We start from the raw sequence: 15,624 nt of genomic DNA on the forward strand, positions 1-15,624 counted from the left end.
GTGGAAGATGTCTCATGTCTGTTTGAATGCCAAGATATCGCACACGGTTGAAAGTTGTGATATGATTGCAACGCCCCACTAGTCTCCTAAATTTCCTAGGATTTTGTTTAAAACTAGATCTAGCTTTCATTCTCCCCTCTCTCTCTCTCTCTCTCTCCCTCTTTGAAGTTGAGCTGCGATCAAGTGCAAATTTGCAATTAATCGCAAGACTTGCGCTTGATTTTGGGAACTTGCAATTGATTACAACAAACTTGCAACGTCCCAAAAGGCCTTTTTAAAAAAAGATGTTGTTTTGCCTTGTAGGTTCCAAAACATGGGTCGGTCGGTCAGAAATCTTTTTATCTATTTATTTTTTATTTTATTTTTTTACTCCCCCTTTGGGCTGATATTTATCAGTTTTGAATGCATTAATACATTTTTTTCCAAAAAATGTTATTTTTTAATTTTTTTTTATAGCCGACCAAAGATTTCAAGATTTTGGGTCGGTCGCAAAGGGCAATACAACATCTTTTTTTTTAGGCCTAAGTGTATTGGAATTTTAATGCATGATTTGCTGCATTTTTTCCAGACATAGGTTTTTCTTTTGCTCAACTAGTATATTTAGTTTGGATGACTTGTTATTTAGTACACATGAAACATCCATAATTTAATACTTTTGTGTGTTAACAAAAATGTTGAACAAAAATCAGGGGTGGTATTCTGAAAACAATGTTAACTTTTAAGTCAAAAAGAGGTTGTCATCAAATCTTAATTCGGACACGTCACAGTTTAATTTCTGCACAACGCTTGCAGCGAACATGAGCAGCTTAGGGGAGACATCTGTGCAAACACAATCTCAATTTAATGTTTTTAGAATAAAAACAACTCGGTAACAAGGTGAATTCTTTTGTGAAATATTTTAATGTATATCCACTGGTGATACACTCAGCTTAACACATATTAATCAAATTAAATTTGTCCAGGAAAATTTCCCAACCTTTTAAACTCTTTCAAACTTGACTACATGCATAACATTAATACTGTACGGAATCAACTAGAACAGAACATTTTGTACAGCTGTTTCTTTCTTCAGACTCTCTAACAATGGTAGTACATCACAATGCATGTAACAATAAATCAGGCCAAACCGGGCTTATCAGGATGCTAACGAATAAATTTTGGGGGTAATTGTCAATTCATTTTTAAATTCATATGTACTAACTGTATACAAGGAATTATTTGTATCAGATTTTTGGTCTTGTTTAAATGAATGCTTCTAAATGTTGAGAGTTCCACAATGATTTTTAATACATGTGTTATAGATTCATAATCGGCTCTGGATTTATCTTATTAATAATACATGGAGCACTACCACATTGGGTATTGAAGTAACTGCAAGATTCAAGGGAACAAATGACAAATGCTTAATCTAAGTGACATACCAATATTCCTGATGCTTATAAAACACGATTACAAAAGAATCAAATATTAATAGTTACCACAAACGATCAAATCAACTGTAAATTCATAATCCATTTGGTAAATCCACAACTATAATTTCAAGTAATCAAATGCACCTTTTTTTAATTAAAAGGAACTTTTTTGCATAAAAAAGCAAGATTTTCCCTTACACATTTTATGTTCTTGAAGTCGAGCAGTTAACAAGCTTTTCAAGGAAACCTGGTGCTTGTATTTCAATTTGTCTGTTTAAAACACTTTCTAAAACTATCTCAATGCTTTAATTCATTGTATAAAATTCAACTAAACACAGAATCAACCTCAAAATCAACAGCATTTAAATACATTGTTTTGTTTTTCTTCAATCTTCATAATTCATGTTGGCAATAACACATTTTTTTGTGAAGACTGATTACTCCAAGTCTTTGTGAAATTATTCTTTAAAGAATTTCATGACAACAAACAAATTCTGAATACCAGTACATGCATTTTAATTGATTTATAGTTTCTGAATCCGGCTATTAGAGCTCTCTTGATTAATAATACAAATATTGCAAAAATACATTCTAAAATACATGACTCAAATCAATACCATTCATTTTTCAATAAAAAAAAACTGATCAAGGGAGGGTGAGAGGGGGAAAAAGTAAATAATTTTAGTTTTAACCTACAAGCAAAAAGTTTATTCCACAGACTGATGTGATTCTGAGTAATGTTACATTATATACTAGTATAGGTCATAAAAACAAGAATTTAAGCAATCATCAACAACAACAAATCCATAATACAAATATGATTGGAATAATTATGCTTTTTCTCTTTCATTACAACTGCACCCAAAAATGCACTATTCTGAGTATAAATCTTAACATATTTTGTTCAAATAAATCAAATAAGTCTGCCATAGAATACTTTGCAGACATCAGTTCTGTGAATAGTTGCAAAATGACATCAAACATTAGTTAAAACTAAGTATACCATGGTTTAAGTAAAGCATTTGATTTCCTTCATGGAGTGATATTAGCTATAGGTTAGCAATAACCTGGTAAACCTGAATTTCGCTCAATAACGTATGAACACAAGATGTAAAGTTCAATATCAATTTCCATACCATCACAAGTGTTCACTACATGCCTTTACAAATTATATGAAGACTGCACAATTTATGAATAGTTAACTCCTAATATGCAGCCATAGAGTTGCCAATTTTCATCAAGGCATGAGCAAGGATTTCTGTAATATAATTATCATTCATTAACATCCATCCATGATGATTAGCTTCTTCTGATTAGTAGTAACCATACAAGAAATACAAAGTTACAGGCCATAAGGTAATCTTGAGTTCTGAAAATGGCAGAAAATGATATATCAGAGAATCAAAGAAACTGTTATTGATATCTGCCAGACATTTTGGTAAAAATATGTAATGGCTGAGTAAGAGAGAAAAAAATACAACAAATCAAGCTAATTGTCTTGACCAATGTGAACAGCATATATTCTCTTTTTGTGCAAATGTGGGCTGTGCATATCAATAAATGTGACTTCCAGCAAGTTTTGATCTTTTCCTCTAATTTTTTTTTTCCTTTCCATTTCTGTTTACATTTTGCTACACTATAATCAACCCATCCAGGCAATTAAGAATAAGATGAGCCACTTTTTTCTCAAAATGCAATTCCAATACCACTAATGTTACTCAAGATTAAATATTAAAAGTGGAACAAGTCTTGTGCTAATCTAAACTTCATTAGAAAGAAAAAAACAGACTGTCATAACTCCACTTTATGATAGCATAACCTTTATGTTATACATGTACTACATTCCTATTACACATGATGTGTGCATTTACATGTATGCAGTACATGTGTCAAAGTTGTGCAAATTCCCACCTAGTTATGACACAATTCTAATCTGTCTTCATATGACATAATCCTAGCAAAAATCAGCCTGTACAAGTTGATACAATGTCTTGTTAATCATCTTTTCAAATCGAAAAAGAAAAACTGATTGCACTGAATATAAAAAATAATATACAAAATATACAAAAAAACAGTAATGAACATCGTAGTCATAAACTCCTCTTCTACATGATAGTTTCAATATCTTTTGACTTTTGCTTCTGTACATTTTAGCCCGCATGTACAAGCAGATAATACACAAAACTGAGACATCATGGTTAACAAATTACTGTGCATCCATGCATAAACTGACTGCTACATTTCTCTTTTTCAATTCACTTCATAAACATGTCTTTTAATGGCATCTCCATATCGGAAAACATCCTGACAAATTTAATGTTTTTTGTTAAATCATGACAGAATGATTGAATTTACTTTTTAACTTTCTCTTGACATGTAAGCTCAGCTTTGTGATCCCTATTCATGAAAAATAAATCACTCCTATTCTAGACTTTGTAAACGCTAAGAAACAATAAAGACCAACGAGACCATTTGTTTCAGTCTAAGAGAAAAAGTAATGACTTTTGATGCAGAAAAAAGTTTGGTATTGCCCAAGTTAACATTTTTCAACTCTCTTAATTTACAAAGTGTTTCTTACAAACTATTTTCTCTTCATAGTTTCTAAATGTGGGTGTGTTATAAGATTACAAATTGCAAAAATGTAAAGTGAAGTACACTAAACCAAAACAACAACAAAACTGTGGGGTAAACCATGACAGCTCACCAAGGCATATGTGATCAAGCCTTTAGTTGTCTAGATATAACATTGATACATGGACCCTTACTGAGGGAGATACAAATGGTTCGGTACAAACACTTTGAGTATATACATGTACATGAAAGAGAGTAGAGTCTCGATTCTGAACAGTAAAGCATTCACACTATTATTTCATATAGACAGTAGAAGATGATGAAATGCACTGCAACAATTGATATTCTACAGTGTTTAACATGAACATGTACTCGTAGAATAGCATGGAATTATATTCGAAAGATGCAAAATATAAAACATTTGTATAAAAAATAAACTTAGCATCAGGGTTTTACCTATTCTTGGCAAGAACAACTTACGAAAAGAAGGCAAAAATTGCAAATTATTTACAAAATATGGTTGAATTATGGAAAAGTTGGTTCACAAACAACTTTGATCTCAATGCTTCACACTTTGCAAAAGACCCCCCCCCCCCCCCTCCCCCTGGTACCTACACAATGAGCATGTCTTCAAATTTGGAGTAACTACCGGTAGTAATCCTTAGAAGAAAAAATTGGAATGCATAATTTCGCATCTACATGTATTAGTATATTTTTGGGCCGAGCTCGTTATCTATGTTGTGCCTCCCAAATAATAAGGCAGGATGAACCAAAAGAGAACCTCTGCGACAAAACACAGCACATTGTTGTAAGGTCTACAGCTTCCATTGCTATCCTCTTCCTCTCTTTCACTCTTTATATTTTCATCAGAAGAAAAAATTGATATGCCATTCAAAATTAGTTTCATTCTGAGATAGTTAACTTGTAAGGGAATTTTTTTTTCTTCTTCATACAGGGCCATCATTCAATCCAATACTCATGTCAGACTATGTACTCATTTTTCAGCTTATATAGAATACTTTGCCAGCTTCTGGATTTGGTTGAAGCTTCTGGCTTAGTATTTCAAGTTTAAGACGACTTCCTACCAAGTTTAAGCCAAATACAATTTCATCCTGAGCTGTGCATAGTTATATTAGCGTGGATTTAACGTAACATGTTCGTTTCGCATTATTTTGGATTGGTTTTGTGACATCTCAATGGCCATCAGTAAGTATTTTGGCTTTAAGTTGGCTCGCCTGTATTAAGATAGAGTACTTAAATGTGATCTGAATAAGTCTTGAGTCATTTTACTTATACGATTCTAGTAATTAATTGAATACTGGCCGTTTCTTAACTTTTCACCCTCAAATGTACAGAACAGTCCAAAGCCTCCTGTGCCATCAGATATTTTGGCATTAGCTGCTGATTTTCATACTGAATTGTATACTTGTACATGCTGGTGCGCTACATCAAATCTCATCTGGTTCATCCAAGCTTAAAATTTAGACGAATATCACAACTTACATAAAACACATTGCAGGTCTACACAAATTTATGTACGTTTGGACAGAGGTTAAATTTAGAGAGGGCTTACTTAGCCAACTCTTCTATGCATGCATCATTTGAGTATTAAACATGATATGAGTTTCCTTCTTCACACAATCAAACCCTTGAGTTTCTGTTTGGCATACTACAGAAGTGTAGAGTGTGTATTCTCTTAAGAAATATAAGCTCTCTGGTTTGGATAACCAGATGCACAGAAAAAACTGATCAAAATAAAAATATCAAGACACCATATTGATAACATTAAATCCAAACATGTGCATATCAATAATTTCATATCATACAGCAACACACAAATGTGGAAAATGTACCATTATAATGTCCTTTTTTCACTGCACATTAATTCAACATGTGTTCCAGTTTAATAATGAGCTCTACAAAAGTCTAAATGGTAACTGTTTTGTTACAAAACGAAAGTTTCAGACAATTCTGTTGGTCTGCCCAAGAAAAAATGCAAACATGTATTTGCCAAGATCTCTAGATATCTCAACTTAAATCTTTCACTTTAATTTTCCTGTTTTTGTATCAGGACTCACATAGACCTTGATAGATGGGACTATAATCATTGTTCCTGATTTCTATAGAGAAAAAATCCTCTATAAACAGAAATTCTGATATATCACCTGCAAGTGTACCTTGGAATAAGAATCAAGTTATTGATGATCAACAGCTGTAGGAACTTCAAGCAGATCTCCTTCATTACACACTAGACTGAAAGATCATTTCCTATCAGCATCAACAATCTTGAACGTCCACACTTGCCATACATGACTAACTTTCAGAGGGTATCCCTCAATGGTAGGAAATAAAATAAAATAAATCACCTAAGAAAACTGTGATGCCAAAATAAAAGGATATGTTGAATTTCACACACCAAATGCAGTGCAAAATCTTACAAGGTGACACTACAATAAAGAGTTCAGATACATTGCATTCACTTCTTGGTCTTCATACTACCAATCAGGTTACCCATCTGATTCATGTCAGAGATTCGATCAGCATGCTTCATTTTAAGATGCTGCTTGAACCAGGTGTAGTTCCGCGACAAATACCCACAGTACTTGCACTTGAAGCTACTGTAGCCAAGATGCCTTGCAACATGGCGCTTCAGGGAACACATGCTTTCAAAGCGCTTCCTACACTTCAAGCACTTCAAGAGATTGGTGTTGATGAGAGACTTGATGGCACGGTGTTTCTTGGAGGTGTCTGCCGGGTTCTTTGTCGCAGTCGAATGTGGCATGTCTGTCTCGTTGCGCAGGAGATGAATGCGGACATGTCGCTGCAAGGAGCTGAGGTACTGATACCGCTTGTTGCAATTGAGGCATCGCACCAACCGCTTGTCCATCAACAGTTCCAGAGTGTTCTTATCTTCCTCGTCCATCTCGCCTTTGCTTCCTTTTGACTTTTCAGCGGATGTTTTGGTCAGGTCTCGTTTGACCTGCTGAGTCTTCTCAGCACTCGCCTTCTCTCCTTGGGTCTTCTCTGCTTGATTACGAGGAGACACACTTTGGTGGTTCAACCTGGCTTGTCTGATAGGCATATCCCTGCTTGGAGTGGGTTCGGGGCTCTTGCGGGCTCCATTGCTACTCGGAGGGGTCAACAGGATATCCTTGGCTGCAGTACTGTTGACTACGGACTGTTTTGAGGGAGTCTTTGGGACAACTTTGTTCTCTTTGTTTGATTGAGATTTCACAGATCTTCCTCCATTTTTGACAGACTCTTTATTACTTGCTACCTTTTGTTTTTCATTTTCAACATCCTCCTCCTCCTCCTCCTCTTCCCCTTCTTCATCCTCTTCTTCCTCCTCCTCCTCCTCCTCCCCATCTTCATCTTCATCTACTTCTTCTTCCTCATCCTCTTCCTCTTCCTCATTGTCTTCATCATTTTCCTCATCTTCGATTTCATCTTGGCCTTCCATTCCTAATGCAATATCTTCCATTTCTACATCATTGCCATTGAGATCTGATGTGTCCTCAATCTCCAATATCTTTGGTGTCATAACATTATCACATTTGCCTTTCACAGCAGTCATTTTAGAGTCATTCAAGTCTTTAGATTTTTTAGGACTGGGGCCAACAACTTCATCATTGTTGGAACCATTTCCATTCTGAACAAGGTTCACCCAAATTCCAATCTTCATATTCCGGATTGCTTCAGAGATCTGATGGATAGTGCGGAATTGCCTTCCATGTTTTCCCATCATGTGCCTCCTCATCTGAGTGTAGTCATTATTTTCGTAAGGACAGAGCATGCACCGGTATCGATTGAATCCAAAGTGATTGCAGCAATGCTGTTGCAGCCTCCTCATGGTTGATAGCTGCTTCTGACAGCGTCGGCACTTCAGCTTCTTCTCATCCATGATCTGCATGACCTTGTTTCTAGCAATCTCCTCTCGCGAAGGCGTCTGTGGCACGCTGCCGCGATTGAGATCAGAGCTGAGCTGCTCACGACGGTGGATCTCCTTGTGGCGGAGCACATTGCGTCGATTGGCAAAGGTCTTGAAGCAAACATCACAGGTTGGCAAAGAGCTACCCTCACCTTGTTTCATGGCCTCCTTCTCACGACCCTCATGCAGGATCTTCTGCTGTTCCACTTTTCTACTGAGGAGTTCATCAACCCTTGTAGTTGGCAGATGGTGCATTGTTAGCATATGCCTACGTAGGTTGTACACCGACACTGAGCTGTAACGACAAAGAGAGCACTTGAATATTGGTCTCTTGTGGATCCTCATGTGCCAAGCTAATGCTGTCCAGTTCTTGCATTTCTTCTTACAAATCTGGCACTCGGTTGGTTGGCACGCTACAGTACCCGGTAGATTCTTTTCTTTTGGCTCTTGCAGTGGGTTACCCGGATGTACAGCCAGTCCTATAACCTTCTTGGGAGTTCCACTTTTCCTACCTCCGTCGGAATCCTTCCCAACAGGAGCCTTTGGCTCTTCAGAACTATCCTCTTCTTCAAACAGTTCTCTCCTAGTACAGGCTGTGCCACCAAAGCCCTTCACAAGACTATGAAGAGTTTCCCGTTTTTCGACCCGGCTTATTTTGGCGTTCTTTGTTGCCTGACGAATGGCTATCTCACCAACTATCTTTGCAGTGTCGTCTCCCTCTCCCTTTGGAGCAAATACACTCATTTTCTCCAGCTCATCATGATGGATGATGTGATCAGACCTTACCACCTGTTGTTCAATGGCTTCAGTGGTACTTGGGATAGGTCGAAGTATCAGGTAAGCATTGGCATTGCCGACCTCAGAGGACTGATCATTGATGACCGTTGTCACCAAGTTCCTCTTCGGCACTCCCCTCTCGTTTACAGGTGAGCCAGTAGGCGGTTGGGGTTCGACCTGCGGGGCTGCTGCATCTTCGTTGGGGAAGAGATCCCTCATGTTCAGACCCAGGGTCTTTGTGGCACAGTGTTGGTCTATTCCAGAGAGCAACTTACAGTAGGATCTCTTGTGCTCGATGAAGTTGACGAGACCACGGAAGAGGCCTTTGCATACCCTGCACTCATAGATGATATCTGCCTCCTGGAGTAGGATCTGCTTGAGGCTTGGTGTGGCATTTCGGAAGAGATCCAGGACTTGTTGAAGACCCCTCCTGGAAGTGTGCATTGGAGGTAGAAGCTGGCTACTGTCCAGGCCAATCTCTTTGGATCCTGGTGGCTCTACCGTCTTGCTAGCCATTCTGCAGAAGGAAATAATTATAAATAAAAAAAATGAATATACATGTTTATATCACTTATCTTCATGAAATAATTCTTATCATTATTCTGCAAGGGAGCTTTGCTTTTGTCTTTAAATTTGACTTCCCTTATTACAATACATACATTTGACATGATGAATGTATAAACACAAGTTAGGTTAATACATATGTATCTTAAATCTATCAGAATAGTAATTCTATGCATAACATAAATAACCTCCATTCATTCAAGAAAAGAAAAATCCATGCCTTTTTTCCATGCAGATTTTTTTCATGTGAAGAAAAAGAGGAGCTATTGTTTTATGATATGACACAAAGAACTAGATTATTTATTGTTTGCCCAAAGCTTGTAGAAATCCAACACACGTCAGAGATTGCACAAGTTCAATGCACAAGAGAATGATCATGATTATCTGCTATATTAAACATTAAATGTGTGTGGTCACAATTCAGTGGATTCAGCCCTTTCATGTTCATGTGAATGTTGCTTTTTACATGAGTCATGTAAAAAGCAACCATGAGCAGATGCCATGTGTAACAATCCATGTGCAGGCATGTATTGTATTGCACAATGTAAAGAAAATGTGTCTACGGTCACGCATCATGGCTTTGTTGTCCCCTTATTAAAGGTTACCATTAAAACCATTTTTTCTAATAAAACTCGAGTGACTGAATGGTGAATAAATCTATCAGGAAAGATAGTAATATGCAACATATGGGGGGCTCTCAGAGATTATATAAAGAACATGTATGGGATCTAAAGATACATGTATGTACCTTAACTGATAAAAATAACATTAGGTGCATGATTTCTCACAAAATGGTCTTTGAACATGTTTTTTTTAAGGTTTTCCCCACAAGTGCTTTTATGAAACATTTTCATAAAACAAAGACATGGAGGAATATCTCCCTATCATATCTCTTTACAAATTTCATCTGAAACTTTTTGAAATGCTCTTCAAAGTAATTTAGCTTATCAACTTTGTAAAGTCTAATGAAATTTATGGATGGACACATTACAAAGCGCTACAGTATGGCTATAGAAATCGATATTAACGAGCTGCAGCAGCTGTCTGGCACCTTGATGATGATCTTGACTTTAGACCTTATATTTTTTTCTTCTAAATTAACAAGGCCTGTAACCGTCAACTTTACACGGGCGGTTTTGTTTAACCGTTATTTTAATTTATGTGAATTCTCAAGTTGTCGTCTGGCTGGCAGAAGGGCGTTAGCTCAAATTTCAGGTAAAAAATGAAGCGCTAAGCAGAAGGGCATTGGCACTGAATCGCCTCAAACTTTTATAAAACTGACTTATTTCTGAGAATTTTTTTTTTGGCAGTGTTCTACTATAACATTTCTATTACTCTATTAAGATTTAAACCAATTTTCGGGACGGAAAGCAGTTTAAATATAAAACAAATTTTTAAATGCGAATAATTCAAAAAGTATTTTTAGAGTCGCTCGCGCGCTAACGGTAACGCCTTCTGCCAGCTGGGCGACGAAGCATTCAGGCAATTCAAATAAGTCATATCATGTAATCATGTTCATGAACAGAGGCTTAAAACCAAACTCCAAAAACACGTACACACACACACACACACACTCATAAAAGATCTGTCATGATTTTAAAACAATAGGAAAATGAACATCGGCGTCTCCAGACTCGAGACACGAAAACAATCATTATTGGCGGAGATCTGAAAACAATAATTATTGGCGAGACATCGTAGCTGATACTAAGAATCATCAGAAGAATTATTTACTATTATTTGTACCAACATTGATAACTTTCATAAAATATGAACAAATAACAAAAATATATTTATTAATTCTCATATTAAGCTGTGAAAACATAATCCAAGTCTACTGACCTAAAACGACCTTTGACCTTGACTTTGTGACCTGGAATTTGTGTCATATGATGGACAGTTTCATGGATGGAATGAATATTTTCAAAAATATGATAAGAATTCAAAATCTTAACCTTTGGTTAAGTTTTGATGTATATGCCACAAGATAGGCTAAGTTTGTTGACCTGAATTGACCTTTGACCTTGACTTAGTGACCCGAAATTCTACTCACATGATTTGGGATACTTGATAACCCTTTAGGCCAAGATTTATAGAATAAGAACTTATTCTTTCAAAATGATATTAAAAAATTCAAAACTTAACCTCAGGTTAAGTTTTTGATGATGATGCCACAACATACTCTAAGTTTGTAGACCTGAAATGACCTTTGACCTTAACATTGTGACCTGAAATTCTGCTCACATGATTGAGGTAGCTTGATACCTTGTTAGGCCAAGTTTCATTGAATAGAAATTTTTACTTTCAAAATTATATTAAAAATTCTAAACTTAACCTTAGGTTAAGTTTTTGATGTTGACGCCGCCGCCGCCGCCACCGGAAAAGCGGGGCCTACACTGTACAGTATGTCTCGCTTTCGCTATATATATGCAGGCAGGCGAGACAAAAAACTGTTAAACAAAAATCGAAAATTAATCGGGGATAATAAACTGATTGGCGTTAGTGCACCCATCCAAATAATTAAAACTACTAAGGACAAAACGGAAATAAAAATAAATAAAAACACTAACAAACTGTATCTAAAAATGAAATTGGGAAAATGAATCCGCATCAATGCGCTGATCGGTGCCGATGCAAATATATAGAAATTATTAAGAGTAACAAACTGCACTAAAATAACGGTTAAACTGGCAAGAAATCTTTAACAGTTTTGATGAATGCGGTCAATTAAACATTTTGACTCGGGCTTAAAATTTATATTGTGTAGAAGATGCAGAATTTGGAAATTGCCAGAGGTACATGTGTGTATTGAACAGGCGATCGCACAGCCCTACCACGACCATGTATGTAGCGGCAGCGTAACTGGCAATACGTGGTAAATCTGTACAAAAAAGCGAATACAAATTTGCTGCTAGATCATGCAATTCGCAAACTCTCAAGTCACGGCACATGGTAAATCAAGCCAAATTTGGCACCTAAAAAAAAAAAAAAAAAAAAAAAAATGTTTATTTGAATTTTTAAAAATCAGAATATTCTGATTAAATCGGAACAGTTGGCAGGTAAGCTTTAACACTGCAAAAATTTGGTGAAACTTTATTGGGCATTAAAAAAAAAAAATCCAGAAGTGGGTTTTTTAATTTTAACTTTTTGTTGCATTTCAGAAACACTGGAATGTGAGAAAAGCTGACCATTTTTGCAGCCAATGACATACAGTTTACAAATCGCACAACAAAATAGACTTACACATGACACATGTGGCGGCCACATTGGACAGAAATTTTAAATATTCTGAAACTTAGCATGGAATCACTTCCTCCTTCTTTTCCTTGAAAAACTCAAAGGCAAAATTAGATTCCAGAAAGCTTAGTTTGAATCAATTCATTCAACATAAGAATAGACTTTCAAGTGAGAAGGTGACTTAGGTGTTTTTTTTACTTATTTGAATAAAAGTGATCAACAGCAGCAGGTTTTTAAGGAAAACATTGTTTGATGGAACGAACAGGGAAATTTAATTAAATGAATGATCATTTTCAATAAAGGTCTACTGATACATGGTGAGAAGTGTAAAATCACAAGGAATATCCATAGCTAGTAGGTGAGCGATTATTTGTTAAAGTGCTAGTGGTAAAAATATTTATAAAAGTTACAGGTTTTTCAAAAATAAAACTACAACATCGCATGTTCAAAACCTGTTATGTCTAATGTCCCAGACTACACGTACATGTATACAACAATGATTAAAACAAGATACAAAGCAGGGGAGAAATGGTGGAAAAATATAGGAAAACTTTGCAAAAATCATATCAGCACCAAAATTAGCATTACCTCACACTCCCAAAAACCTTCAATTACCTTCAATTTATAAAAAATAAAACCACAAAATCTTACAGAAAAAGAAAAAAAGTGAATTGTCACTTAAAAATACATTGACCCTTTCCTGAAATATTTCTGAGGAACGCACAGTGACACAAGTATCTAAAGTGTTGGGAGCCCTAAATTCACCAAAAATTTGATGGGGAAAATTTCACTTAAAATGTATCAAAATGTGAAAGAGGATGTCATTTACAGACACAATTCTGCAAAGATTCCCCCCCCCCCCCAAAAAAAAAAATAAAAAAAATAAATAAATTAAAAAGGTGTTTGAAGACAAATATTGATAAGAAGAATACATAATTTGGGTTTCTGTTGTACGCAGAAAACCTAAATTTTTAATTTGTTCATCAATACTCGACTTCAAACACATTTGTTTTGAATTTCTTGCAAAAATGTGTCTTAAATGACATCCTCTTTCACATCATGACACAATTTAAGTGAAATTTGCCATCAAAATGTTGGGGCTCCCAACACTTTAGAAGGGCTTGAATTCCATTTTATCTGGGTCAGCTGGAAAAAGGCACTTGATAAAAGTAATCAGGTTTTTCGGGATTGCCAATTTGCTTTTTATTATATCATGATCATTACATAAAATATCAACCTTCAGCAACAGGAAGAGCTATAATGTCTGGTTCATCTGGGAGTGGGAATCAATGAAAGTTCATTGCTGACTGCACCCGCCTGCATCCATTCTGCAACTTACCAGTACCAAGTAAGACTAAAACTAAGAGTAAGAGTCTTGGAGAACCATACTAAACAGTCTACCAAACATCACCCCTACATGTAAACTCAGTATGTGATGAACAATAACAAAACAAATACCAGACACCAAATTCACTCATTTGAGCAATAGTCGGCAAATGAGGCAGGAGCCTGGAGATTACAGTCAGCTCGTACAACACACGCCCATGCACCACAGCCGGTTTATGACTTGAGGCACACACGCAAAATGGACGCTGTGCTCACTCATTAGAACTGCACGCATTGTTTGCCCGTGTGGAAAAAGTCGGCGGAAGCACTCGGCAGACGAAAGAAAATGGCTAAATATCACTCAAAGCGAGCAACCAGGGTAACAGAAGACCGACCAAAGCCGGGACAAACATCCTTAAGAAAACATACTGGTGTTGATGAATTAGCAATCGTCGAGCTCGTATGCAAATTTAGCTGCAACATCTGTCATGTTCGCCATCGTTTTGACAACATTCGACACACTAATTTCGATACGTGCCATGACGCAGTGCGTCAATAGCCAGCCGCCTCGAAACGAGTCGACAACACGATAAAAAACATAGAAAAAATCCTCACATAACTCACCTTCAATAATCAATACTCCCACCAGTAGTAGCTATCGAAAATTCTGCTTCTTCTCATGCGAAAATTTTGTCGAAATTGTTGTAAGTAACTGAATTATAGAACGGAAATCTGGTATCGAGACACGCCGGTTTGACGATGGTTGCTCACTTGGCTCAGTATGGCGCTCGGCCCCTTTCTTCTGTACACGGAGTTGCCGTTTGTAAGAACGGCTTTGTTAGCAAGGTGCGGGGATGTGAGCGCGTGCCACAACGCACTCCGCCAGTATAAGTTCGGCGCTCAACTGGCTCGGCCATTGTGGATGAAGCGTTGCGGCTTGTCGAGTTTCAAAAATTCTCACTCTAAGTCCAGCGGAGGTCGAGCCCGTCTATTTTACTCCCCCTTTTTCCAGGGTAGGGGTACTCATGAAAGAGCAGGGCCCTGTTTGGGACGCATTTGTTTCGAATGTTGACGAAAGCGCTCACACCACTCGCGATGCCGAATCATTGCCTCGGCGTCGCGAAGTTGGCTTATCGTACGATGACGAAGTTTGACCGAGAAAAAAAAATGAACTGCACCCATAAAGAATAAATATTTGCCTTTGAACACCATTATTCTCGTTAAGCATGATGACTTCAACGAATGGATGTTTAAATGTTTAAACAGGTTGGTATTGTTTGGTCACTGAAGACTGAGAATGGATGGCTTTGAAGTTAGAGAGAAAGGAATAGTTTGACCTTCAAGGTTTTGTCACCGTCATTTATCTCCAAATTGTTTCCGCTTTTCTCTTATGTATGCTTAGGTCATATAATGTTTCAGCATTATAGAGACCGTTATTAATAAGAATTATTTGCTTCAAGCCTTCAACTTTAGTGCGTTTCTGTTTTGATATAAATTTGATAATAAGTTAAATAGGCCCAATGAGATAAGAGGTGTGATATATTCTCTAATAAGTCAGAAAGTCGAAGAATTTACAAAAACTAATACGTCAAAGTTAGAAGATACAGGATGCATTAGGTCATTGATCATTAATGCAATAGTTTCGACTAAGTTTGGAAATGGCACAAATGTTTCAAAGTGTGTCTCGTTACGAAAATCGTCTTTCATTTACTTTTCGCCACCCCACCCCATTTTATCGTAAAAACAATCCATGTATCGACTAGATTATACTCTCATCTTGTCCAAATTAATTTCGAGTTAAAGGTTACC

At 36.7% G+C, this 15,624-nt stretch overlaps 1 protein-coding gene across 3 annotated transcripts; it reads right to left on the reverse strand.

Moving 5' to 3' along the window:
• Nucleotides 1-881: 881 nt before the first annotated feature.
• LOC100893457 (zinc finger protein 800) lies at nt 882-14,767 on the reverse strand. 3 transcript variants are annotated; one of them, XM_003730479.3, is made up of 2 exons: nt 14,440-14,767; nt 882-9,205 (listed from the first exon to the last, which is right to left on the reverse strand). In XM_003730479.3, the coding sequence occupies exon 2, from the start codon at nt 9,202-9,204 to the stop codon at nt 6,460-6,462; it is 2,745 nt and encodes a 914-aa protein (XP_003730527.3). In that variant the 5' UTR covers nt 9,205; nt 14,440-14,767; the 3' UTR covers nt 882-6,459. The 3 variants fall into 3 exon arrangements, with proteins under 3 accessions (XP_003730527.3, XP_030829884.1, XP_030829883.1); XM_030974024.1 differs by lacking the exon at nt 14,440-14,767 and adding an exon at nt 14,245-14,357; XM_030974023.1 differs by lacking the exon at nt 14,440-14,767 and adding an exon at nt 13,948-14,061.
• Between the last annotated feature and the right edge of the window lie 857 nt (nt 14,768-15,624).

The sequence above is a fragment of the Strongylocentrotus purpuratus genome, unplaced genomic scaffold (assembly GCF_000002235.5).
Source record: "Strongylocentrotus purpuratus isolate Spur 01 unplaced genomic scaffold, Spur_5.0 spur5_scaffold_7, whole genome shotgun sequence".
In the NCBI taxonomy this organism is placed as follows: Eukaryota; Metazoa; Echinodermata; class Echinoidea; order Camarodonta; family Strongylocentrotidae; genus Strongylocentrotus; species Strongylocentrotus purpuratus.